Source organism: Plodia interpunctella, chromosome 11 (genome assembly GCF_027563975.2).
Source record: "Plodia interpunctella isolate USDA-ARS_2022_Savannah chromosome 11, ilPloInte3.2, whole genome shotgun sequence".
NCBI classification, from domain to species: Eukaryota; Metazoa; Arthropoda; class Insecta; order Lepidoptera; family Pyralidae; genus Plodia; species Plodia interpunctella.
The window spans coordinates 6,509,599-6,535,624 of NC_071304.1; the positions used below are offsets into that span (position 1 = coordinate 6,509,599).

Below are 26,026 nucleotides of genomic sequence, written 5' to 3' on the forward strand. Positions count from 1 at the left end.
TTTGTTTATATGTGTTGTAACTAGAAGTCGTTGGAAAATTAAAAACAGAGTAAATAACAAATGGATAATTTATTTATAACTTTAACAACGTCACTCTTTCATTTTAACAGTAACACAGCAGCATTGATCTAAAAATATAATAACATACTACAGCCCTTTTTATAAGAATTATTATATCACTTATGCTTTGTTCTAATTTCACAAGGATTATTTGTGGCTCACTGTGTTGTTCTTTTACATCAAATTAAAATACCTAATCTGAAAATTAAGCAGTGGATAAACATAATATTTCCTAACGTCACAAAAAATATAGGTCAATATTTGATAATAAGTAGCACCGTTATTTCGAAAACAATATTACATCAACTAAATTATAGCTGTATTTTGTGTGCTGTTCAATACCGTGTATTTGTATCTAATAAATATACTCAATATATATCAATACTTTATATGACATCACAAGTTGATATTATTTCTCTAGATTTTTTTTAGGTTAATTTGTAAATACAAATTAATCTCGTTATCACTTCAGTCAGGCAAACATATGTATAATTTCGCTTCAGTGTGCTTCAAGAGATTATGACTGATTATTTATTTTTAATTGTGTAAGTAAACGTAGTCGTTGACTTTATCAATGTGTCGCTTAAAAGCACTGTGAGACGAGTCCCTACATACTTACTTTACCATGAAGCATAATTATATGGGGGACAAAATTAATTCAATAACTATTATAGGTACAGTTACTATTACTAGATATAATAGAAGCTTCATTACTTAAATTAATATTGCTATTGTCTTTGACATCCACATTCGTACAATCGGAAAAAAATCCGGAGTTACAGATATAGGGCGCTCAAACTACATACCTATACTATGATGGTACTCTCTATTTCACATAGTTCATATCTTGCTCTCTTGTTTATTACCCACATTATACAAAATAAATAATGATCTAAAAGTATGTAACTATTATTTACAAATAAATAAATCACTGGTTATTCCCAATAATATTGTGTCGTAATCACAGTTAAACTTAAGACTAATTACCTAAGGTTTGGCCTCCTATGGCAAGCATGATGTTTTCAAACGCTAGCCAGTTTATGAGTGCCCAGGGCCCTAGTCGCATCCACAAAGGCAAGAAACCTTTGTATAGCGCAAACACACCTTCATTCTTGACGGATTGTTGGAAGCAGTCAATCATGCCACGGTATAATTTACCTCTGAAATTAAAATAAAAGTGATTAGATAATAAATATACTTCAAGTACCTATAATACGTAGGTCCTACGTCCTAATATAAAAATTACTTTCGACAGTTTGTAGTGTAATATATTTAGACTAGTCAATATTTTATGTACCTATCTATACCTATTGCCAAAGCGTGTGCAAAACCCTACTGTTTTATTGTACCTACTTAAACAAAAATTAACATCAAAAATAACCCAAAATATCTAACGCCGCCGCCGCGGTACATTCTGCATACAACATATTCTGTGGCTGTACTGTAATATTATGTCAATAATACCTATATAGCTAAAAGTGTTCTTTGAAACGAAAGGAAAAGGGACGCAGTGAGTCTGCGCGCCACCGACTTTGACCCGGTTCTTTGACCTCGACCGACGGATCAGTACTGCACAGCTGTTCTAAACTTACAAAGCAGTACAACTGAGAGGAGGAGGAGAGGTTTTGCGATTCTGTGGATTACTTATAGCCATTTGGGACTCAGAATATCTTCTAATCTTACTTAGATTAGAGATTCTGGGCTAGCTAGAACAAGTAGATGATTATTGTATTCTCGTATAAATATGAATTTTACTGTTTTTAGTTACTCGTACCATTTTACCTTAAACTATGTACACTTTACGTATACTTTGCCGGACCTGTCGTATACCTACCTAAAATAAATTTCAATATTAATGAGGTCCGTTTTCTGCATTATGATATATATATATGCAATATGTATGATACGAATGGATCCGAAAAAAAATAGAATAAATTAAGGTTTGAAACTCACTTTCATCAGACCGAACAAGTTGAAGCCATAAAAATAAAAGACGTGAAACTGGGTTGGGTTGGGTGCGTATTCGTTGAAGGCAAATTATTTGAAAGCAATTAGAATAGACATCGAAGAAACCTACAGAGTTCCGGATAATGAAGAATATATTCCATGTAGCCAAATGGCGGCAGCTATACGCTATGTATCGAGCGAGCTAATAGATCACATCTGTCATTGGAAAAAACTCAGCATGTCGCTGGCACAACTCATTGTAAATTACACTCAAGGACTATGCATTTAAGGTCTGAAATTCCTAAATGTTCTCCATGGTGTAACCGCAACATATGGATGGCATGAAACTGTAATCGATGACTCACTATACTCGAGGAACTACAATGATGCTAAAATGTCTTTAAGTAAGTTTGGTTAATGAGACATGATTTATACTTAAAAAGCTATCAAACATTTTTTTTTATCACAGGCACACACACATCTAAGTACGTGATATTTAAGACAATAGGATAGAATAGAACGGATCTTTACTTTATATTTTATTATTGTCGTTCATAATTTAATATTGTCAATATATCTGGTTTAATCGATATTAACTATCATGAAGTTCATAGAGAGGCATGCTCTCGTCATTCCTTCAGGTTCAACAGGTTTTTTCATGGCCAGCAGACGTGTCCTATATTTTGTCCTCCAAACTCCGCCAGAATTCAGAAGATTTATGCCAAGGATGAATAATTACTAAATTACCTTCCAATAGGCCCAACCAGTTGCTTCATGAGCCTGGTCTTCACGACACCAGCAAACTTGCCTTCTATATCCTGTTCCCCAGATTATTCCTGAATACAGAAACTTCTAGGCCAAGAGATAATACTTAATCTTTCGAATCCCGGACAATACTAGAAATGGAAAGATATTTCGTCCGGAGCTTAATCGATTAATAATTACCTTCCATCGGGCCCAACAGGTTGATTCATGAGCCTGGTCTTCATGACATCAGCGGGGGTGCCCACCACAGCGGCCACAAAGCCCGCAGCGAACGCCGCGACGGCGTGCAGTAGCGCATTGTCTGCCATTCCGAACTCCCTTCTCAAGTACTGCTTGGTATAGTCGTACGCTGCTAGGTCGCCCATGTTGACTAACGCCGCGCGCTGGACATTAGGTATCGCGCCTGAAAATACCAGCAATAGAATTGTTGAGTGTCCTTTGCATATTTCTTAATTACAGTTTTTATATCTGTGCTTAATTACCATTTCCCGGTTAATTAAAAGTTATTATTATTCGTTAACGTAACTATAACGTTTACTATTCTCAACCCAGAAAAAATCCTCCATAATTTGGCTACTAAACATACCTCTCCAGAACCCTAAGAGGCCAGCTTCAGCATACAGCCGGGCGTAGGCCTGCCTGCAGTTAGAGAACCTTGGCGGCTGACCCTGCAGCACCCGTCTCCCTTCCGCCTGCATCTGCACCTTCACCAGGTCAGTAGGTGACGCGATCAGCTGCGCCAGCGACCCCGACGCCAGACCCCCTGAAGGACTTCCAATTATGTTAACCCATGGTCATGGTCACACCTGTCCGAAAGGTCATGACGATTTCAGTTAAGAAATACAAGCACGTTACACGAGTAGACACATAAGGAGTACAAAGAAATCTATAGAAATTAGTTACTGGTGACGTTGATAGGGATACCTAAGTAGTTCATACTTTATTTTCCTATAAAAATCAAATTTCAGTAAGCGTTTTTCAACCCCAGAGGTGAAAATTATTCAATAATTATCTTTGGGCCTGCTCAGGAATTAGCATAAAAGTATCACTGAAGCAATAAAAAATTATAATTTCAGTTAAGTACCTATAGAAGCGGCACCAAGCGACAACTGGCCATTCTCCTTCTTGAGTCTATTTCTGATCTCCTCGTAAAAGATGAGCCGGCTGCCGGAGTAGATGACGTGGCGTTGGAACATTGGCATCAGACCCGTCCATAGCTTCAGCACGCCCTCATTCTTGGCGATTCCTGCCGCTGTCTTTATCATACCATGGTTTTCTAACTGGAAGATTGATGGACTAAGTTCATTACTTGTATTATATGAAAGGTAGCTACACAAACTAGTTTTTCCCCGCGTTTATTTCACTCTTGTATCTGCTCATAAATTATTATTGTCAATATCTCTGGTTTTAAGCAACGTATCGCGATGGAAGCTAGTACCCGATTTTATATTAAAATCATCTGCTATAAATGACTGTAAATTTCATCCTGTGATTTTTGCGCGATGCGCGAACAAACATACAGACAGACAAATTAAAAAAAAAATGGTTTCTATAGTCCCATAATGATTAATATCTTCTATGTAAATACATAGCCCATTTACAGTTTTATTAATATGTATAGATAACTAAGTAATATTTGTTCACCTTATATCCAACTTTTGCGGCTGCAACTTCAGACTGTATTTGTAGTCTCGTCTTCGTCAAGTCGAAGGGATATGTAGCTGTGAAAATAACATATATGTACTTACTTACCTAAGCTAATAATTACAATAAGACAAATATAAAAATAGAAAAATGTTTATTTATTAGTAATGGTAAAAATAACATTTTGCAAATAAAATTCAGCATGTGCAACAGTACATTATTGTTAAGAAAATATCTAGAATTTATAAATACATCGTTAATCATATCTTATAACCTTAATATCTAACTCAAAATATGCCTACTACCTATTAAGTAGGTAGGTACCTACTGTTTTTTAATACATTTTTTATCTTTTTATCAACAAATAGATATAATCCTTATACACGTACTTTTATATCTTTTTTATATCAACGTATGATTCCTTAAAGTTGCCGATTATGACTTCAAAGTGAATATTATTTTTTCAGGCTATCTAGGAGTGCTGTGACGAGTTATGACGATCTATTACGCCCATAATATAGATAAAATTATTATTAACAATACTTTCATCTTTGATTGTAGTTTTAGTAAGTGTGTATTTACTTAAGTACTTACTGTACCTATCTTCCAACCTTCCAATTGATTATTACGATTGGGTCAGTTATAAAGATAATTAGTTCCGCTAATGTATCCGGGTACTGATACTTTACCTACAAGAAAGCTAACTACAAATCACGTAGAAATGATAAAGCAATATCTGTAGGGTTGACCGTCCATGCATATTGTGATTAAACCTGTTTTTCAGAATTTGTTTTAAATTACACTCAGGACTTCCTATATCCACCTGCTACCTGCTTTAGTCACACAACTATCAACCATAGCTACAGGTACTAAATACGTAGGTACCTACAGGTTATATAGGTGGGATCGGAGATCCGCCATTGTTGTTGTAAATAAACCTGACGGCCCTTAGTTTTTTGCCTGTCAAACGTTTTGCAAACTTTTATTTTCACGTCTAGTTAAGTTTTTTTTTAAATATAATATTCGTACATACTTACCTAGTTAGTAATTAAAGATTAAAACGGAACTCTGCGTGTAGGTAACAACTAATAGTGTCTTTTTCACAAAGGGTGATTTGTGAGATATTTGTTAGTAAGCTATACGTAAGTTCCTTACGTGAAAAGATATCGAAAGTTCCTTACCTGAGTACACTCACCATAATAGTAAGTACCTATACTTAAGTAAAATTTGTCTACTAGCCTGCAATACCCCTAAATTAATATGTTCATGCTCTTTTTTAACGAATTCCATGTTATACCTATTCTCTAGGGAAAACCATGCATTTATCGTTTCATGTATCGGTTTATTTACCGCTTCGGCGCTATTTTTTACACTGACTTAAGGTGAAAGTTAGATATTAAGGTTAAAAAATATATTCAAGATGTCCTTATTTATTAAATTCGCTATCTAGGTACTTACTTAACATTTGACATTATATACCTAATCCAAAATCTAAAATAACTGCCGTTACCTATTTCGATACTCAAAGAAGTGTTCTTGGTTATTTCTTAAGATCAACCGATAAATCCCAAATGAATTTCTATAATTCCGTAAAAATTACTTACCACTTTCAGCAGCCCAGGCCCCAAGCACAGCTACCAGGTAGCGCGCGGCCAAGGAATCCGAGGCCTCCACCACGGTATGGTCAGCATTACTTAGGATCGGCATTGTCTATGGTCACCTCGCTATGGAGTACGAAGCGCCCATAATCCCTGTTCAAAAAAAACATTAGGTATCAGTGTAATATAATTGTAATCCTACCTGATTTAAGTAGTGAGTATATTTATTACTCATCTTGCAAAATCCGGCTTCGATGATATTTCGTATTTGGTACACAGGTAGTATATAAACTAGTAGAGTACATAGGATACTTTTATTCCGAAAATCTTAATGAATCTAACTTCTAGAATCTAAGTTCCAGAGACCCAATAGAAGAAAATAAAGTGTGGTGCCATACCATCATATAACAACTAAGTATACCTAAGCGTTATTTATTTGTCATTTATGACGACTATAGCAAAAGACAATTAACGCTGCAGTTTTTAACTTTGAATCTAAACTATACGTGCCAATGAATATCGATCATTGAAATGAATTGCTAGCTCCATGCCTTCTTCAGTAGGTACCTCATGTTAATTTCTATGTTAACAAGTACTTGTACAGTACTAGACCTTGCCTTGCCTGTTTTGTAAAAGCGAAGACTAGAGGGCATACCCATAAGGTATGACCTTTTAAATGCAAGAGAATTAGAGGTAAATAATAAAGTACTTACTTATTTAATGAGGCAGTTACGACTCATCTTAAATTTAAAAACTAGCATGGGATTTTTTATTAGATCAGAGCATAATGTACCTAGGGACTTATCAAAAATATTTTAATTTTAAGTAATGTACTTTTTCGATATCAGATCCCACTAACCTTAAAAAGGCGAAAGTTTGTTAATATTTTGTTAACTTCCTTACGCTTAAACGGCTGGGCCAATATTTGTGAAATTTGATATTAAGGTAGCTGATACCTTGTATTAATACATAGGCTAACAGCGGCTATACCTAGACTTTTTATCCCAGAAGTAAGCGATTCCTTTAGGACTTAGTCAAAATTTTGAGAAATGGCGTTTAATGGTAAAAAATTAAAAACGTAAGTTAGGTAGGTATTAAAATTAATAATGATAAACCACGGGGTGCAGTTAATAAACCTATAAAAGTAAAAGAAAAAGAAATAATAATACGTAGATAATACTTCCTATTTAAGTAAATTATAATGTCAAGAAAGAAATAGTTATCGAAGATCGATAGTTGGCCATCGAGTTACGTAAAGGTCATACGTGTGGACTGAAATATGTAGTAGTTAATGTACGCCAGAATACGTCACGAAAACAATTTTCCATGGACGTTTTAGTTCATTCGTGACGAGTGTCACTTGTCAGGGCGGAAATAATAACAAGCGAAAACAATTGACTGTCGCTTGATTAACATTTTCAATACGCATCAACATAAATCAAATAATATCATAATTTTACCACAATGCTATAACACTATGTAACATTACATGGATCATACATTTTATCTTTGACTCGACAATGTGACACTTAAATCAATCAATTTTGTTATTATGTATTTTCCCGGCTATAGAACTTAAGCTAAGTTCATAAGAATATTCTGCATGAGAGATGTATGTATATAGATGTACAATCGTTTTGGAAAAAAGCCAAATATTGCAGCTTGCAATGCCAAATGATACGCCAATTTCACAAAATTCCGGCTTGTAAAAATATATCACGGAAGTTTAGGAAATTTGTTAACGAAATACTTGAAAATATTAGGTAAGTACCCATTTATAGCTTGGCTGAAAAATATAATGAATTCTTCTTTCTATACAAATATCTCACAAGATTTATAAGCATTTTTGTGTTATTTTCAGTAAAAATTTATAATTTATTCAGCCTTGCAAAATACACAATCATGACAGGCAGCACCGGGTCACACTGATGAACACTTTTAGTTAGTAGGTAGGTACTATTTTTAGTTAGTAGAGGTACCAAGTAAATAAAAAATATATCTAATATAACACAAATACATGCACAGGTCTATGGAGTTCAAAATTCAAGTTGAAAGTAATAATTTATATGCAAAAGTATTTAAAAAATTAGTACATAAGTAATTAAAAAATGTGCTTAGTTTTTGGTATGGAAGTTGAAAAAGAAATTGGCTAAAATCAAATATGGATTAATGTGAGCGAGTTGGAGTACCTAGGTATAATTAGTATAATATAGTTAATGATGAAAATCTTTACAATAAAAACTAATAAGTATAAGATATAAACAATAACTTACTATTTAAAAAATAACTAAGAATTATACACATATGATTACAAAAATGTAAGTCCTTATTATTTAAAAAAATAATTTAAAAAATAATAATAAAAGAAATTTTGGAGTACTACGCACCTCGGCGGCTACGAAATATATGAGTTACTCCACAGGTGATGAACTGTAAGGCTCGACTGATACTGATACTTATATGTGATAACATGATGCATATTGAACCCGTACACGTACATATCACAAATGAGCCAGTATCGCGGCCAACACAAAGTACAAAGTTTATTTTCATTAACTACGAGGTAAATTGTTAAGTAGACCGGTCGGGTCAAATGAGTTGAACTAATGATAGGCGTTAGGTCTGACATTTTATCTGACTTCAAATTTTATTTGTTCCTTAATTAATTGATTATTTATAACAGATTTTTTTTAATAGCCTGTGGTGTCCCACTGCTGGGCAAGGCCTCCCCTCTACTTTGCCATCCATCTTTGTCTATTGCGTAACTCCTCCAGTTTTATCCGTCGCATGTAAGTAAATTGTCCGACCTTCTAACAATCTATCCGAGAAGAAATTAGTATTATTATTTTTTTTTTTTATATGGGGTCGATAAAACTCTAAAGTGCTATACCGCGGAAAATCATAATCTTCCAATCAATCAAGTATGTCATGGGTAATTTTCTTTAAAACGTCATTACGCAACTGTATGTCTATAAATTAAAATTATTTTCTAATTTTATCAAAGATTTATCCATCGTTACAGTATCAAGATTATCTCATCACTAAAATATTATATCCGGAAAATAGGTAAAGTAGTCCTCTCGATCGTTTCTGTGAGGTTTGAGAAACATTACTTACTCCATGTAAGCCCATACATAGGTATGTGTGAAACAATATCTATCTACTGAACTGATGAAGATCAATCTTCGTAGAACTCGGTATGTACAATTAAAGGACGTTGGAATGCTCAAAGTCCATTCGTTTTATATTGCGGTAGGTATTTCGCCTACTTTGTAACAAGTTATCAATTCGGATATAATACCTAACCATGTATTCAAACAATTATTGTTAGTTACCTACTTCATTTCAAAGTGGTCACATATCCTTTTTGATTAGGTAACTAATACTTATATGAAGATAATTCTGAAGAAGTCCTGAATTTTTTCAAGACTTTTTTTTCAAAATGTTTTCTTGACTATAAAAGCAGCAAAAGTACGTATTATGTTTGTTAACATATTTGCGACTTAAAAAACTTGATTATATAGGTACCATTGTTTCCAATGCTGATTATGTTAAATTGCGTGACGGAAAATTCTCTTTACGTATTTTTCTATTTTCTTTTTTTTTTTGTTAGAAAAAAAAAAGAATGAATCTTATCATAGATAGATTATAGATTTATTTATTTCGGCATAGATACATTTATTTTTTGTAAAAATTAATTTATCAAGTTGTGTTGTAGCAAGCAGAAAATATTGCTCGACGATTCATGAAGCCAATCAATTCAAAAATTGAGTACAATTTATTTAAATTTTCGCACTACTATCTCTGGTATAAGTTAGTTATGAAGTCTAAAAACCCTAAAACACCATGTAACTGTAAAGTAAGTAGGCACCGATACAAGAAATATGTGTACTAACAAGGTACCCACTTACCTAAATATGCTAATCTAATACATTATGCTAATCAATTACAAGGAAAACTTGGACTAATATTGACCAAACACATTGCCAGAATCTACTCGCATACACAATTGTTTTGTATTGATTGTGTGATACTACCTGTACTTATGGCAACACTAAATGTTATAGTCGGGCAACATAGATGTTCATAAAGTAGGAACTTTATTTTATTACACTACAATCTAATGCTGATAGAGTTTTAACTACCATATTTAACTTTGAAAATCTTGACAATGAATAGGTTGTAAGTAAGTATATTTATATAATCTAAAGATAAAATAGATAAATCATATTTTATCAAAGATATAATTAATTGATATGACTGTCTAGACAGACATGGTGAACTATGATACCAACACTGTGTCGAAGATTTAATAGGACCACGAGTAAAAATCGCTTTTGTCACATCTCATCACATCAACAGTACTTATATTCTGTTGTTTATGTTGAATTACATTATAACATTGTAGGTGTGCTTAATTTCAGTTAAATTCGGTTTTTATTCAGATGCGAACTGTTCTACATTGTTTTAAGTAAGTGCTTAAATGATTCCTCTCCTTATTGTACCTGGTAAAGTAAGGATTTAGTCCGCGGCGTGAATCCCCCACGGCGACAAATCTTTTCGCTGGAACCGGGTAATTGTACCTATGTCCTAGTTGAAATACTAGTAAGCATTTTGGTAGTACATACATAAGTATAAATTGATTGCTGAAACAATGGTGTTAATACACCAAAATATGGTCATGCTTTTGTTTCGATTTCATTATGATGAGGTATTTACTGAATGATAACAAAAACAAATGATTGTGATAAGAGAGTGTAGCGACCTCATAAACAAACTCATTGATGTAGGGCTGTCATCATAATGCAGTTTATACTTATTTAGTAAATAAGTAATACTTATATAAAGGCAAAATAAACAAGTTATGTGTGTGTATTATACTTTTAGTTTTTCCATATCCCAATTATGGATTTTCAAAGAAATATTTTTTACAAAAATCAAGACCTTTCAACGGCGACAGATTTAGGGAAATTACGCTGGATGAGAGATGAAGGAATTGTAAAACAGACAGACAGTCAACAAAACTTGCAGAGCCAAGCTGATCTGTTACAACTAAAAAATCTAACAAATAACTAAGTGATTATGGTAAGTATATGTAGGTACCCACACAAAATAGAACTGACACTCCAGCACCACTGTGTCCGTAATAATAAGTAAAAATCAGTCAATGTTAATGCTTTCATCACCTGACAATGTAAACATTGAACTTATTACATAAAATCACGAGCCGAGAGAAAACATTAGAGCGAGATGTCTATATAGACGATTGACTAGTTGGAGAGAGACCGGGATATTTGTGCTTGGCCCAAATTCTCGGTGGGGCAATGCGCGCGAAAGAGCGTGAGGAAGGAAAGGCGAGGGCAGACGCCAGCGTGCGACCCACCTCGCCACTGATTTGATACTACTTTACTTGCGGTAGTCTATTCAGTCGAACCAGCATTTTAGGGTAATTCACAAGACGATTAATTATTGAAATCTGCAAGCAAAGCTAAACATGAAAACATGTATTGATTTATAAATTTCGTTCTTTCTTCACGTTCGTTCATTCTTTAGTTTAGGCTTAGTATTGGGCATTACCGATTAAAATATACCATAACCATCTAATATTATAAATGTGGAAGTATGTGTGTTTGTTTACTATTATTTCAGGTCAAATGGTTTGCGATGATTTTTGGTGTGGAGATAGGTAGTTTGATAGTGACATACTTTTCGCCATGGGGGCGTGGGCGAGAAACAGCTAGTTTATTACATACAATTACAACCCGGCTTCGCTTGGTCAAAAACCAAATCTCTCTCTGTACCAAATTTCATTAAAATTGGTTTGATTTTGTTAAATTTGAATTTGTTCATTATAAAAAAATACCTACAATTTTTTTCTTTTTACAACATTATGGATATTAGTATGGAAGTATGGATAGCATATTAGATATCTATTTAGGGGATTTGAAAATTGTAATTGTAGATGCTTATACCTACCTCTAATTCTATCTAGGATATTATATTCATACATAGTTATTGGTCTATTATTATTTAATTTTATAATTACCTATAGGTAAGTACCTACCTATTGATATATAAATTAAGATAAAGGTACCTAATGGATTAAAATAAGATACTAGTTATGTAGTTCAATCAGAAAATTATGACATCGTAATTTCATTGGTTCACATAACTACGTAAAAATTGTATAAGCACTAGATTTGATTTTTTTATCTAATCTCAAGACGCGCAGTGCTGAATATCCCTATAAACATCTGATGTAAAGAAAGACCAATATCGTACGTACGTGTACCTCCACCTATGTATTACTAAATTAAAATCAGCTGACGCTTGTACGGACTTGTTGTATATACACACTACTACGTCACTTCATTCATGATCACGATCGAGTTTAGCGGACCATCCATTATTAGATTATCGTAGATTTTATTTAAATTTAATCTTAATTAGTTATGTAACAAGTACAGTGTCAGTTATGATTAACAAGTTTAAAAGTAAAAAAACATTCATTCTGTTTTTGAAAAACCTAACGTACTTAGGCTAAATCAAATGTTTTCGGCTTTAATCGACTTAATTTTGTCAAAGAATGGACAAAGAAGATTGTCTTCTTGTTTATTTTAAAAAACACGGCAATCATTTCCTCGACTTCAAAATCTTCAAATAAAAGTAATAAGCTTCAGTCGGTATTGTCAAGTCACTCGGGTTGTTTTTGTATAATATTTTTTAAGAATATCTTTTATCATGAAATTAACCCTGAGTGCCCTGATTTTTTTGAATTCATGAGGTATTTAAGGAAGTAGCAGCCCGCCCCGGCTTCAGTCGGGTAAAAGTTATGAGTTTATTCATTAGAAACAAAATAAACAACATAAAAGCGGCCAAGTGCGAATCGGACTCGCCCGTGAAGGGTTCCGTAGCAGCAGTAACATAAAAGTTCTTGTTGATCGATTTTTGTATATTTTCATATTTGAATGAAAGATAATACTTACTTATGCTGTTTACGATTTATGTCGTATAAAAAAACTACTTACTAAGTAGATTTCGTTCAACCAATTTTCAGTGGAAATTTACATAGTAATGTACGTCATATATTTTTTTGAGTTTTATCATTTTCTTATTTTAGAAGTTACATGGACACACATTTTACCACTTTGGAAGTGTCTCTCGCGCAAGCTATAAAGTTTAGAAAAGATATCATTTTTGAAGACCTATCCATAGATACCGAACACGTATGGGTGTGATAAAAATTTTTTTTTTAGTTTTAGTTCCAAGTACCTAGGTATGGTGACCGCGAAAATGTATTGTTTTGCCATTTGGCTGCGGAACCCTAAAAAAGCAAAAATTCAATTTGGAAAAAAATATCCATCTGGTATGTAAATTGTAAAATGTTTTGATATGTAAATAAATTTCTCGCAACTCCTGCACTAAATCTCAAGGTGTCCGTAAGTCATCATGGGATTACATAAGCTGAGGTATTTAAGTAATTAAAGTAATTCCTTTTGCCTTACTTTAGTTTTAGAGATAATATAACATTTTTGTAAAGTAATTATTACCTTTATGAAATAATGGAAATAAATGTATTTTTAATGCAGGATTTACATAATAGATGGCGGTAGTAGTCGCAATTAAACAGCGAAATAAAAATACCAGCACGGACGCCTTCGAATGGATTCTCGGTACGCTCGCTTCAACCCGACTCGACAGCCGAACGCGAATGACGACGGCGTCGTTGTGGTTACCGTATAGCTGCCAAGCACAAAGTATATAGAATACAGATAGGTAGGTGGTCACACAACAATTCCTTGTTTAGCTACAATTACAAGACAGACGTTTTCAACCTCAAATTTTCATCTATTTATAGACAGCGAGAAGCGACTTTGTTTGTTATACTATGTACCTATCACTACCTATGATTTGTTTTTGCTTTTTATTACTCTACGGCTATGATGCTTTTGCCTTTTTGATATTGTTCGAGATATAGGTACTATAAACTGATAAGGAGGGAGCCATATCAGCTTACGCCTACGCTGATATGGCTCCCTGGCCATGCCATATCAACGCAGGCAGTTCTTAGGTATTAAACCGGTAAGCAAATAGGTCTTACTTTTTTTTTCACCATGAGAATCGTCGTGAAAGGGAAAATATCAGCTGTAAAAAACGAATATTACCAAGTGACACCAATACTCTTCTGTGCACTGTTTCATTTATAACACACAAGTCAGCACACTCACTGGCCTTGGGACAAAAAAGATAATTTTAATTCCTGCTGCGGTGTTTCTTACTCAAGAATACTAATAAGGCATCAATGTGTTCTTCGTATTAATTTTTTCGTTGGGTACCAAACGTAGACTTTTGCACAAATGAAAAATTTGATTTTGGGTACTTACTATTCTGATTGGGTTCGTCGTCGATAAGCAGGGCAGACGCAACTTTAGAGTAAGACCCCAAAATCTTCGATTAATCGAAGTGAGCTTTCAGCATCGTTGTTCTAGAATCATAATAAATAATATTTATAAGTACATATTTAGAGAAAAATAAATGTTAAAAATATTTATTCATAAATATCTAAGTACTAAAGCTTATATAAATAAATAAATATGCACTTTAACACATCCAAGTTCGACAGTGGTGAGGCCTCCAGAGACCACCAGATTTCTGTTTTTGTGTAGGTAAGTACTTATTGTAGCATTAGCTTAGCTGTGAGAGAGAGAAAAGTAATTTAAGTTGATAAAAAGGACCTCCTAGCTAGGCTAAACAAGAGAATATTGTAGGGGCGTACTTAATAATAAGCTGCAGTCAGGTCAGACTAACGATCACTATCATAGAAAATACAGACAGTTATCAATTCTATGCTCTAATACGGTACAGGAAAGATCAGTTTGGCGTACAGTTCCCTAAAAATAATCTACGTCGAGCATGCCGTGACTGCCGATGTGAAGCAATCCTTATCGGCTTCGAATAGACCTTTCCTGGGAACATAAAAAATTAAAACCCGAACCGGGGCGTACGCGTACCCTCGGCTGCCAGTATTTTTGTTCCCTAACTTTTTGTGCGACGAACCCTCAGTTCTCTTTTAGGGTTTTACAACCCTAGAGCATTCAAATTTCGTCCCATTGTTGATATTTTGTATATGAATTCTACTCTGCGAGGCGGTAGAGCTGTTCGCTCGTGGTTCGTTATCGTGTTTGCGCGATATTTTGCTTATCTGTTCGTATACGTATAGTCAATACTTAACTACGTTTGAAATAAATTGCTTTTATTTGTATGCATGTGTATTTAACGCTTATGAAGGAATTTAACACATTTTTCTTATTTTTTGAGTTTACTTATGTCTATCTAAGAATATAATTCTGAGAATATAATATATGATTAGTTAGGTATAATCTTCATTGTTAGATAAGAAGATACACAATGTACTGTAGTACCTATTAAGTCTAGGTCGCAAGTTCAAGAACTACACTAGGGGATTCCATTTAGTAATTATAATAGGTACATATATCATTATGTTGCATAATGCCTGTATTGCCAGTCATAGGTCAGTATAATAAATTATTTTGGTTAGGTCATGGCTCGCGCTTCGCATATTTAAAACGTTTGTAGCAATAGAAAAACATTAAATAACATGCGTTCGAAGTAGATAAAGTGCTAATCATTAAATTAGAAGGGGTAAGATGCAGTACCATGGGTATATATACTATTATCGAAGTATCGTGTTAAAACGTTAAGTCGTTAGGTAGTAGCGTGCATTGTGACGAATACGAAACCCTTAAGAGTACCATTTTTAGAAGTGCAAATATTTGTTTTTTGTTTTGAAGATTATCGGCTAAATAGATAAAGTAGCAAAAATAGCATCTAAAAGCGCTTTATTTATTTACCTGAAACTTATACTCAAGGTTTACTATCTCGTACTACTCTAGGAACATTTAGTTCCTAGGTATATACAACTACTAATAATAATCAGAAAATTCGCCAACTCTTCTACTCTATGGTTTTCACATCATCGTCGTCCATCCGGTTTGTAAATCCTATCATGACGTCATCTTCCTTGGTCCACCGCCCTCTTCACGGTAATCTTACGATAGTAAATTGCCAGATGACTGTTTTTGAATTAATATTAATATAGTTTTCAATATAATCTAGTAGATTAGGTAATAGAGTAGTCTGTGTTTTCACGTCTACATCGCTGGACCGATTAAGGTAAAATTTGTAAGACTCTGGAAACATCTACCTACCTATTATTTTTACTTTTGGGATAGGTACTGGACATAATAGGCTTATATTTTTCTTGTTGTCCCTTACGCGAGAAAAGTTCTGTATCGGTGCGAAACCAGATATAAACACCTCGGTTTTACTTGAGCGAAAATGTGAAAACTATGGAAAAGCCAGAGATTTACATTAGTTAGTATATAAATAATTAATTATAATGTCATCGAAATCCTGCTGTATCTTTTTTTCCTGTTTTATCAATATGTTATGGTTCAGGTAAATTAGAACATTATTTGTAATGCCCCTGCACTTTGAATATGGACAAGCCATTATTTCATTTTCGCGCCTAAACCACTGGGTACATTTTCATGAATATGAGTACCTACATATCATGTACGGACACGTGTTGGATTTGGATAAGATTGAGTAATTTTCACAAGGGACGGAGTAAGTAGGTACCTAGTTATAAAATTAGAAATAAGTTGTTGAGGACTCCTATTTAAATGATTGTTACTCTTTCACGCTTAGATGGCTGGATAGATTTTGATAAAATTTTCATCATGAGTACCGTACTTAACAGCATATTGTACCTATACCTAGTAAAAAGGTAGGTACGTACCCACTTTTATGATGGGAACTATTCCTAGGGCCTTACTAAGGTCATACCCATCGCGCACTTTATATGTATGTATCAATTTATTAAATGACATCTATTCACGATTTCCATAATCCTATGAATCTGTTGGTTATATAGGCAACTTGCCTTGTCGAAAACAAGGACTACCAGAAATAAATGGGTTAGTTTGCTCCCAAAAAATATAACATAACCATCTTATTTGGAAAGTATCTTCCAGAAAGTTCTGAGTAGGTAGGTACAGAACCTATTTGGGCCGCAGATATACCTACTTATATAGTAGTACTAATCCTATCAACTAATCTATTCATAAAATAACAAGGTGTAACTTAATAACGCAATATTTACTAAGTGCTCTCCAAAAAATTATCAATTATAGAGTAGGTAGAGGGAGCAAAGCACATGGCGATCTATCAAAACAACAAAGCCGATTGGTTTGGTGACGTTCCACCCCGGTGATATGTACGTCCTACTACCTAAATGCCTTATGTACACCGCTAGTTACTACTTCATGACTACTCCGAGCTCAGTGTGTACTGCAATGCAACGGAAAATATGCGTGTTTACCAAAGTCGTTTCGGTAGAACGGTGTCGTGTGTTGCGTCACGGTTTAAGGAAATTGATAGTGCTCCGAGATCGACGTGACTAACATTTAAGTGATATCTTTGCTAATAATGTGTTGAATTGTTATTTTGTTTGAAATATCCTAACAAAGTGCAGTGATTTGCAACAAAATGGAATTAATTTTTTTCCATCCTGCTATTCCCTGTGGGTGGAGGCCAGACAAATGTCCGATGCCACGACTCGTTCGCCCGATATAACCTTGCGACAGCGAATGAGTAAGTATATTTTTTGTTTCATGTGCAAGTGAACGACACCGACAAGTTATCAAAAATCAGGGAATTTATAGAGTATATCAAGTTGTCACATTAGTTTAACAAATATTAAATAAAATTCTATTAGGAATCTGGTTGAATATAGCTAAATCATAATAACAATATTGAACGTCATTGCGAGGTTCACTCGACAAGATGGCGTCGAGTGGGGAGAGGGCGCCCAGTTGGCCAGGTGCTGCCGCCGCGTCGAGTTCGGCGCTATAGCTAACTAAATAACAGTGTTGTACATTTAGAACGTTCACAATGGCTACCGCGAAAGACACGTCTACTTTCTTTTTGGAGGCAGATGCAAAAGATTTTGACAGTGTTTTAAAGTTATATCCACAAGCACTAAAACTAAAGGCAGAACAGAAAACAAAGAAACCTGAAGAACTCATAAAATTGGACAACTGGTAAGTGCAAACGTCTTTCCAAAGGAGAAAATGCGGCCGTGGCGTGTCAATGAACTTGTATTGTGTGTGTATCCGTGCAAACTGATTTGATAGCTACCTCCCTCGCGGCTGCATCTCTAGTCCGCGGACTGCTCATTAAAATCACTGTGTCACGTGGGATCGATGTCAAATTGACACGATCGTTTTCCTGAAGCCAGTATGTGGAAAAATATCACCGCGCTTAGGCGTTATAAAATGGTGGCTGTTCTTAGCGTACACGACTCGTTTTATTGCCTTAATGTTAATGTTTCACAAGTTAGCCTAAACCTAAATTGTTATTATTCATTCTTTATTTAAAATGGCCCATAATGTATATGCTATATTCAATAACTTTGTAGAAAACTAGTTGGTAAAATAATGCTTTGTCAAATACCACTTACATCCGTTCAAAATGGTGACTTGCTCTTTGGTTTTGCCAAGTATAGTATTTACAATTTTAACATCATTTCCACGGTTATTAAGTCTTAATAAAGTTCATATTAAAATATAGGATGTCATATATACATATTAGTAAATTATATTATAAAAAGACTACCGAATTATTTAAATATTTTATTTAGGTGATTCATATAAATATATAATAAAAACGAAGTACAGTATGTAACAGTCACAATGCTGAAAAGAACTTTTAAATTTTTTTTTTCTTTTTTTAAATTATCAGAATGGAACCTAATAAATTTTATAGACTTAAATAATTATTAAATTTTATACACTTAAATTATTATTATTTATTTGTATTAAAAAAAATTAACTGCAAATCATATCCAAGGTCAAATCATCTTTTAGCGTACCTAGGTAACTTAAAAGTTGGTATAAATAAATTTACTTAAATTAATGAAAATTCAATACTACTTTATTAAATTTAATTGATACTGAAATAAATATAAGTACACAATGAAGTATAAGTACCTATCACATCTCATGACTTACAGAGTAAGAGCCTTTTGTGAAGTCAATTTTAAAGGTCAAATTTAGCTGAACAAATATAGTAACGAACTTTATAAAAAAGCACCTATGAAAAAAATTACTTCTATAAATAAAAACATCCTGGCAAAAATATAATTATAACATAATTCCATTCCCCGATTGGGAATCAAACCCGGGACTTGTCTTAACCTGTGGGTTAGTCATGACCGAGGCTGACGCTGCAGTGGCAGTATGACTTTGCCATTACAGACGCTGCAGTGGCAATTGGTCAGTCTTAGTTGTTTACAACCTCCACCTTAGAGAAAGATTGTTGTTTTACTTTTTTACACTAACTTTAGCCCGCGGCTTCGCCCGTATGAATAATCTGCGAAGATGGAACTAACATGATTTTAATACAAACTTTCACCCCATGGGGTTGTTTTTATAAGCCTATGTTTGGACGGGGGTCTCTCAATAAATCAATATATATATATATATCCATCATGACCTGACCGGGGATCGAACCCGAGAACTTTACCACTGCGCCACCGAAGTCGTCTTTAACTACATGCATACCAAATTTCATCAAAATCGGTAGAGCGGTTTACAGATAAACAGACATTCGCATTTATAATATTAGTATGGATTAGAATTTATAGCTCTGTTCAGTCCTGTGGGATTTCCTTGATAGATTTGATAATTTTGTCTTATTCTATTTTTACAAAATTTAATTTTTTTGCCTCTTTTACGTGAAAGTAACAAATATACCCTAGACATTCAAACACTTATAATAATTAGTAGATAGCATCGCATTTACCTAAGCATTGAGGTAAGGAAATCCACTTAGGTGAAATAGGCTAATCCAAGGCTGTGTCCCATAGTCGGCTTGTACGACACGTACTCACGGGAGGATATGCAGTAGTCCTATTCTTTTATAAAATTTAAAAGCAGTTTTATAAACAACAAAAATTGAGGAATTTTCTTCAGGATTCAACCATTAGATTCAAAGCTCCATATATTTTAGCTCCCAAGAAATAGAAAAATTAACACGGTTAATTATTTGGCAGACAGCGATACAATGACAATTAGGAAACATGCAGCAATTGGCTAAGCAAGTAAGCGTGCCAACAAGTAAGCACGCATAAGGTGTATGTTGGTTTGGTACTCCATAGAAGACTAGGCTTCGCCAGCTTTTTCTCTCTCCATTTCGTGCTCTATTTTGTACCGAGGACCTCCTTCTAAAGCAAGCTTCAGGATCCATGCTAAGGAAATAAATGTGTGTGTAGTTATGTGAAGTTAGTACTTAAGTCCTTAATATAAGAAGGTAATAAAAAAAATAGTATCGTTAAGTTAGTATCCCATAACACAAGTCTCGAAATTTGGGGTTAGCTCAATCTGTGTGATTTGTCCTAAAATATTTATTTATTTGAACCCACATTTCTCGCACGGCCCTTTCGAACTGCGATCCTATTGTCGTTCAATCATTTTTACCTCTAGGCTCGAAGGTTTAAGATTTAAGTCAATTCAAGTAACGTAGGCTAGAATTTTTGAAACATAATTTCAGTGACTTTTGGGCTACAGATTTTTGAAGACTTTTGTTATGTGTGTGTAAGATAATTTGCTACCAGACATTGTAGAACATATGAATTTACTCACCAAAATGTTCATTCACGTTCTAGTTTAGTCCAATTTTTCCTGTTAAACATCTTTTAGGTTCATTTAGTTTATATGTTTACATACGAAAGCATGTTTTGGTTTCTATGTCTATGAATGAATTTGCCACCTCCCGCGCGTAACCTTCCTTAACCCCCCGCCCCCCTCCCGCAACGTACCTACTCTAATCGAAACTGCATCCAAACGCAGCACTATTCGCATACCGCGGTATAAATCAGTTATTTATTTATTATCTACACAAAAATCATAAATAGCTAATTTGATTAAAATATTTAAGACTTAGAAGATGTTACACTTTGTAAGTACGTATCTTCCTGGTTGTATTTTCTTATTCTGTATTTACTAACACTTTGTAGGCATAGAAAAATAATTTCGCTATAAATAATATTTATTACATTGTTATTATTTTCGTTATTAAATGAGATACAGAACCTAACTACACTATTAATTTAAAAAATATAGCATTATCAAATGAATTATGGCATGTTAGGATCATATGATATAATTGTGTAAAAAAATGCAAAAACAGTTGAATATAATTATTATCTCATAAATCCCACGGGACCCGCTCAACTACTGATAGGGAACAGTTAATAATAAATTCACAACACATGTTCTGATTGTGACAGCTCATTTCAATATCAGCTGTATGCGTATTTGAATACCTTCAACAATGTGTGGTGGATTCCAGGAAATGGGTTAAGCATTTTAGCATTGTACAAATCCTCAATTTAAAGAAACATTTAACCATTAATTTCCTTTTTCCACAGGTACCAGAATGAGCTGCCAAAAAAGATAAAGTCCCGCGGTAAGGACGCGCATATGATACACGAGGAGCTGGTGCAACTGATGAAATGGAAACAAGCGGTAAGATCAGTTTATAAATTCTCAATCGTATAGTATTCAAACACGAATATTATACGGTGACTCAATCATTCTTTGCTGAGTACTTACGCCGTGGTTGTGTATGGTATTTTAATTAAGTATCAATTAATTGACTGTACATTATAGTTAGTTAAAGCTTTAAATAGTGTCACAAGAAAAAAACTATGTAATAATAAAACGAAAAAAAAAAAACTTCAAAGTTATTATAGTGATGAGTGAGGCTTATGTGGAAGTTATAACCACTACGGTAAACATGTGCCATTCCACTTGTGAGAATATCTTCAATGTCACGTTGTGCACAGCTCACACAAATCTTTCCCAGAATTATATGTTTGAATCATTGTGCAAATTCAAAATGTATTTACTTATGATTATCGTTTCATTAGATTTTGTACGGATATATTTGATTACCCTATACAGGACTATATGAAAAGAGAAGCTATTTACACCCCAAGTTAATAAATGAAACCAAGGTATCTGCATAATGGTTTTTTCGCTGAATTATTCATTATATGTAATGTAATGTAAGCTAACATATATCATTACATATACGTGATAACATAATGTTTAGATCATTGACACAACAAAAATCAAATTGTTGCTGGGAACAAAATCGTCACATCCGCATTAGAATTAGAAGTGAAACCTAATAAAAATAAGAACATAACAAAAAAAATACTTGGGCTAGTGCAGAGAATAAATTCATTTTTCCCAGACAAACGAGTTCGATGCTCCGTATGCATAATAAAACATGTGTTTGTTACAGAGAGGAAAATTCTATCCACAATTATCATATCTCATAAAAGTGAATACACCTAGAGCGGTAATGCAAGAGACGAAGAAAGCTTTCCGCAAACTGCCTAACATAGAATCAGCGATGACTGCACTGAGCAATTTAAAGGGAGTCGGCACTGCCACGGCTTCAGCGCTTCTAGCCGCTGCCAGCCCTGAAATAGCACCCTTCATGGCCGACGAATGCCTACAAGCCATTCCCGAAATGGAAGGGAGCGACTATACTGCCAAGGAATACCTCAACTTTGTAAACCATATAAAGAGCGTCTGTGATAGGTTAAATAAGGTAAGTCAAATTACTCACATTAATTTCTAAAAAGTAAGTAAACATATTATGATCAAACTTTTTGAAATCATTATTAAGACTAAGTGTCAGAGGTATTATTGTTCATATATTTGTATATTCAAAAACACAACTTCGTAATGAAGACAAAAAAAATATTAAACCAGCATTAATTTTATTTTCAGGAACAAAATGGCTGTGGCAAAAAATGGTCTCCACATATGGTGGAACTGGCATTATGGACACACAATATAGTATCAGACCTCCAGCCAGAACTACTTGGAAAAGAACCCCGCTCTGCACTCCCCGTAAACGGTGGCTCCCCCCTCCCCAGTGACGAAAGCAATTTGGAACCACCCTCAACAAATGGAAATGGTAAAAAATATGTTGTTATTTTTAATGCAATCTCATTACCATGCCAAATTCACATACATAACTTTCTCGTCAATGTCTCATCTGCACGCCTGTCTTCGGGCTGATATATCAGCTTGCAATGAAGCCATCGAAGTGACATAGTTCTAGCAAGAAATATTTTGATCAACGCAGCGTTTTATTTTGCCATCGACACGCCTTTGCGTGTCGATAACAAAATAAAACGCTACGTGAATAATAATGCTACGTACCACAAGCCACACTCACAAATATTTTTTTAGACCCTTTCAATTATAGGATTTCACAAAATCCTAAACACTATTCCATGAAGTTCAGCCTTCAAATATTGCTAATCTGAAAATTTCCTCAACTGATTAAGCAGTTTCCATGAAATTTGGGAAACTATTTTGTGGGCTTCCATCCCTGTATTCCCAAGACAGCTGTTAAATAAATAGTCATTATACGACTTAATACTATGTACTTAATCTATGCAAATAAAACCGTGGGCGGTTGTTAGTAAACATTGAAGACAAAAGCATAACTCCCCGGTACTCGTATGTTATGCAAATAAAGACAAAGGTTATTTTTAAATGGTGAAATAGTTGTAAATAATTTTAAAGTGGCTATAAGTCTGCAATTCTTATTTAAACTATTACTTTTGTAAAATATGATTAAATGAACTAATTTATATAAAAATGCTTGCAATTCTAGTCACTAACACTCATGTCACATATTTTTATTGAAGTTCAAACTTCCATAATCAATGTTTTTGTACATTACAAATTAGTTAATTTATAAAGAAATAATTACAAGCTTAGATCGTATGTTTTTGTTGTTCGTTTTTAAATATATATCAAGATTGTTTTATCTTTTTTAAGTACCCAAACAAAAGGGATATTTGTATATGCAAATGAATGTTATCAGTATAAAATAAGTTCCACGACAGTAAATTACGACAATTTCTACAGTTTCCACTAATACCATCCTTTGATCATATTTGGAAGGGTTTAGTAATTAACTATCAAGCGAGTAAAAAAGCTAATTTATATCTTTCTATTCTTAATTATAATTATTATTAGTACCAAAATGCCCACTTTGGGCATACTATATTTCAGCAATCGTTTTGTTTTCATTTGTCCCGGTGCTTAGAAATCCCTCTGTGTCACATTGATGTGATAAAAGAGTCTGCCCTGCATCATTATGCCATCAACAGATATAAAAACATTATCTATACAACAAAATTTAAAATAAATAGGGGAACACAGAAGATAATTTATTTTGTATTTCTTATTATTGATAATTTGGGTATTTGCAGGTAAACTCGGTCCCGACTCAGTGAATGAAGACACGACGACGTCGTGTACGGAGGACTCTATGGATGCGAAGGCAGCCTCCCCCGCCACCCCCGCGACCCCCGCATCACCCTCAGACAACTCCGACTCCGCCTTCAGCACGCCGCGCGCCAAAAGGTAACTTGAACGTCAAATTGAAAACGAAGAAGTGAAACAGAGAGGGCTATATTACTTAGAAGATTACTGTCAGCGGTACTGCACGCACTTTCTATCCTTACTTGTCGTATCTCTTTGTCTACCAATGTCAGATTTATGTCGTTATCAAATTATTACGAAAAGATTTTTTTACAACGTTAACAACGTAGCATCTGTAAAATTAACGCCTATACTCTATGTCACTTAATGTTTAATATAACAAAAACAAAAGAAATAAAAATTATATGTAATTTCAGAACAATAGAGGAAGCGAGTTCAGCAGAAGAGAACTCCCTGGGCGACTCATCAGACGCGGCCCCGGCGCCCGCGGCCAAGAAGCTGAGGGAAGCCACGCACTGACACCCGCGCCCCGCCCACCATCCCGCGTGCTATAAATAAATAGCTTTCTAGACTAAAATATTGTACCTAGGTAATTTATTTTCAATTCCGATTAATTTTAACTTAGCCTAAGTTTAAGAATACCGGTCGATTTTGTAAGTTTTATAGGGTATTAATATTTTGGATGCGTTTGGATGGAGTTTGACTTACGGGCGCGCTCGGAAGTATGAGATTGTACAATATTTCGATGTGAGTGGCCGACGGGCCTAGCGTTAGGTTTTGTTTGTAATATTTTTTTTAATGTTTGAACGGTCGCATCCCGCGAGACATTCCAATAATTTGTAAAGATGGCGGCGAGGGTCGCCGCAATGAGATCCGGACCAGATGCCTTGAGGAGGCGGCGGGCTGCATCTTAATTTGTCATCGCTCCAACGCGATGCAACATCGCACTACCGCGTAATCCAATCTACTCGATAACAAGACTAGCAAACTACTGAACTTACTCGTAAGAGACATACGTAGTAAAATATTTTATTTTCTAATATGAATTTAGTATCTTTGTCTCTTTAGGATGAAATTTAGTTGAAAGAGATGAAAATACTGCTATAATGATTGCAAGGCCCATTTAAATGTCTATAACGTCTGGCTTTTCCGAGTAAGTAAATATTTACTCCTTGTCCTACCACATTCGCGCGGCAAGTATAAGTCGATGACGTCTTAAGAGATAGCCGAAGCCTCATTCACACCATTGCCTTATGAACAGTGTGCGCGCAGAGTTTATATGCAACAAGATAATACAAAGGTCGTGTTACCCGGGCGCCGGGACACGGGCCCACAATGTAGTTTTTATTGAACAAATATAAGATATTAATTTTATAATGTAGCATTTTTATTTGTAACCTCTTCCCACTACTTGCGAATATGGCCCAACCTAATACTTACGCAAATATACAGGTGTTACAAAATATTATATACATGCGAAGTGGCAAAATAATAAAATCTTGGTAAATCCCTTATGCAAACTTTCAAGTTAAAACACTTCTAAAAAGTAGTCGCCAGTCGTGTAACGATTACGAAAACTTTACGAACACCGCTATTTTTAGAATACTA

The 26,026-nt window shown here is 34.4% G+C and overlaps 2 protein-coding genes across 5 annotated transcripts; one reads left to right on the top strand and one right to left on the bottom strand.

Annotated features, from left to right (window-relative positions):
• Window positions 1-50: 50 nt before the first annotated feature.
• Ucp4A (Uncoupling protein 4A) lies at window positions 51-18,359 on the bottom strand. Of its 4 annotated transcripts, XM_053751989.1 has the most exons (8): window positions 18,237-18,359; window positions 14,399-14,499; window positions 6,021-6,167; window positions 4,417-4,493; window positions 3,857-4,052; window positions 3,359-3,535; window positions 2,953-3,175; window positions 51-1,220 (listed from the first exon to the last, which is right to left on the bottom strand). In XM_053751989.1, exons 3-8 carry the CDS (start codon window positions 6,121-6,123, stop codon window positions 1,040-1,042), a joined length of 957 nt encoding a protein of 318 aa, XP_053607964.1. In that variant the 5' UTR covers window positions 6,124-6,167; window positions 14,399-14,499; window positions 18,237-18,359; the 3' UTR covers window positions 51-1,039. The 4 variants fall into 4 exon arrangements, with proteins under 4 accessions (XP_053607964.1, XP_053607963.1, XP_053607962.1 ...); XM_053751988.2 differs by lacking the exons at window positions 14,399-14,499; window positions 18,237-18,359 and adding an exon at window positions 11,122-11,412; XM_053751987.1 differs by lacking the exons at window positions 14,399-14,499; window positions 18,237-18,359 and adding an exon at window positions 8,402-8,521.
• On the top strand, window positions 17,377-25,795 carry Amun (amun). Its single transcript, XM_053751986.1, has 6 exons — window positions 17,377-18,139; window positions 21,529-21,625; window positions 22,410-22,721; window positions 22,904-23,093; window positions 24,406-24,559; window positions 24,835-25,795. Exons 1-6 carry the CDS (start codon window positions 17,991-17,993, stop codon window positions 24,935-24,937), a joined length of 1,005 nt encoding a protein of 334 aa, XP_053607961.1. The 5' UTR covers window positions 17,377-17,990; the 3' UTR covers window positions 24,938-25,795.
• The last annotated feature ends 231 nt before the right edge of the window (window positions 25,796-26,026 follow it).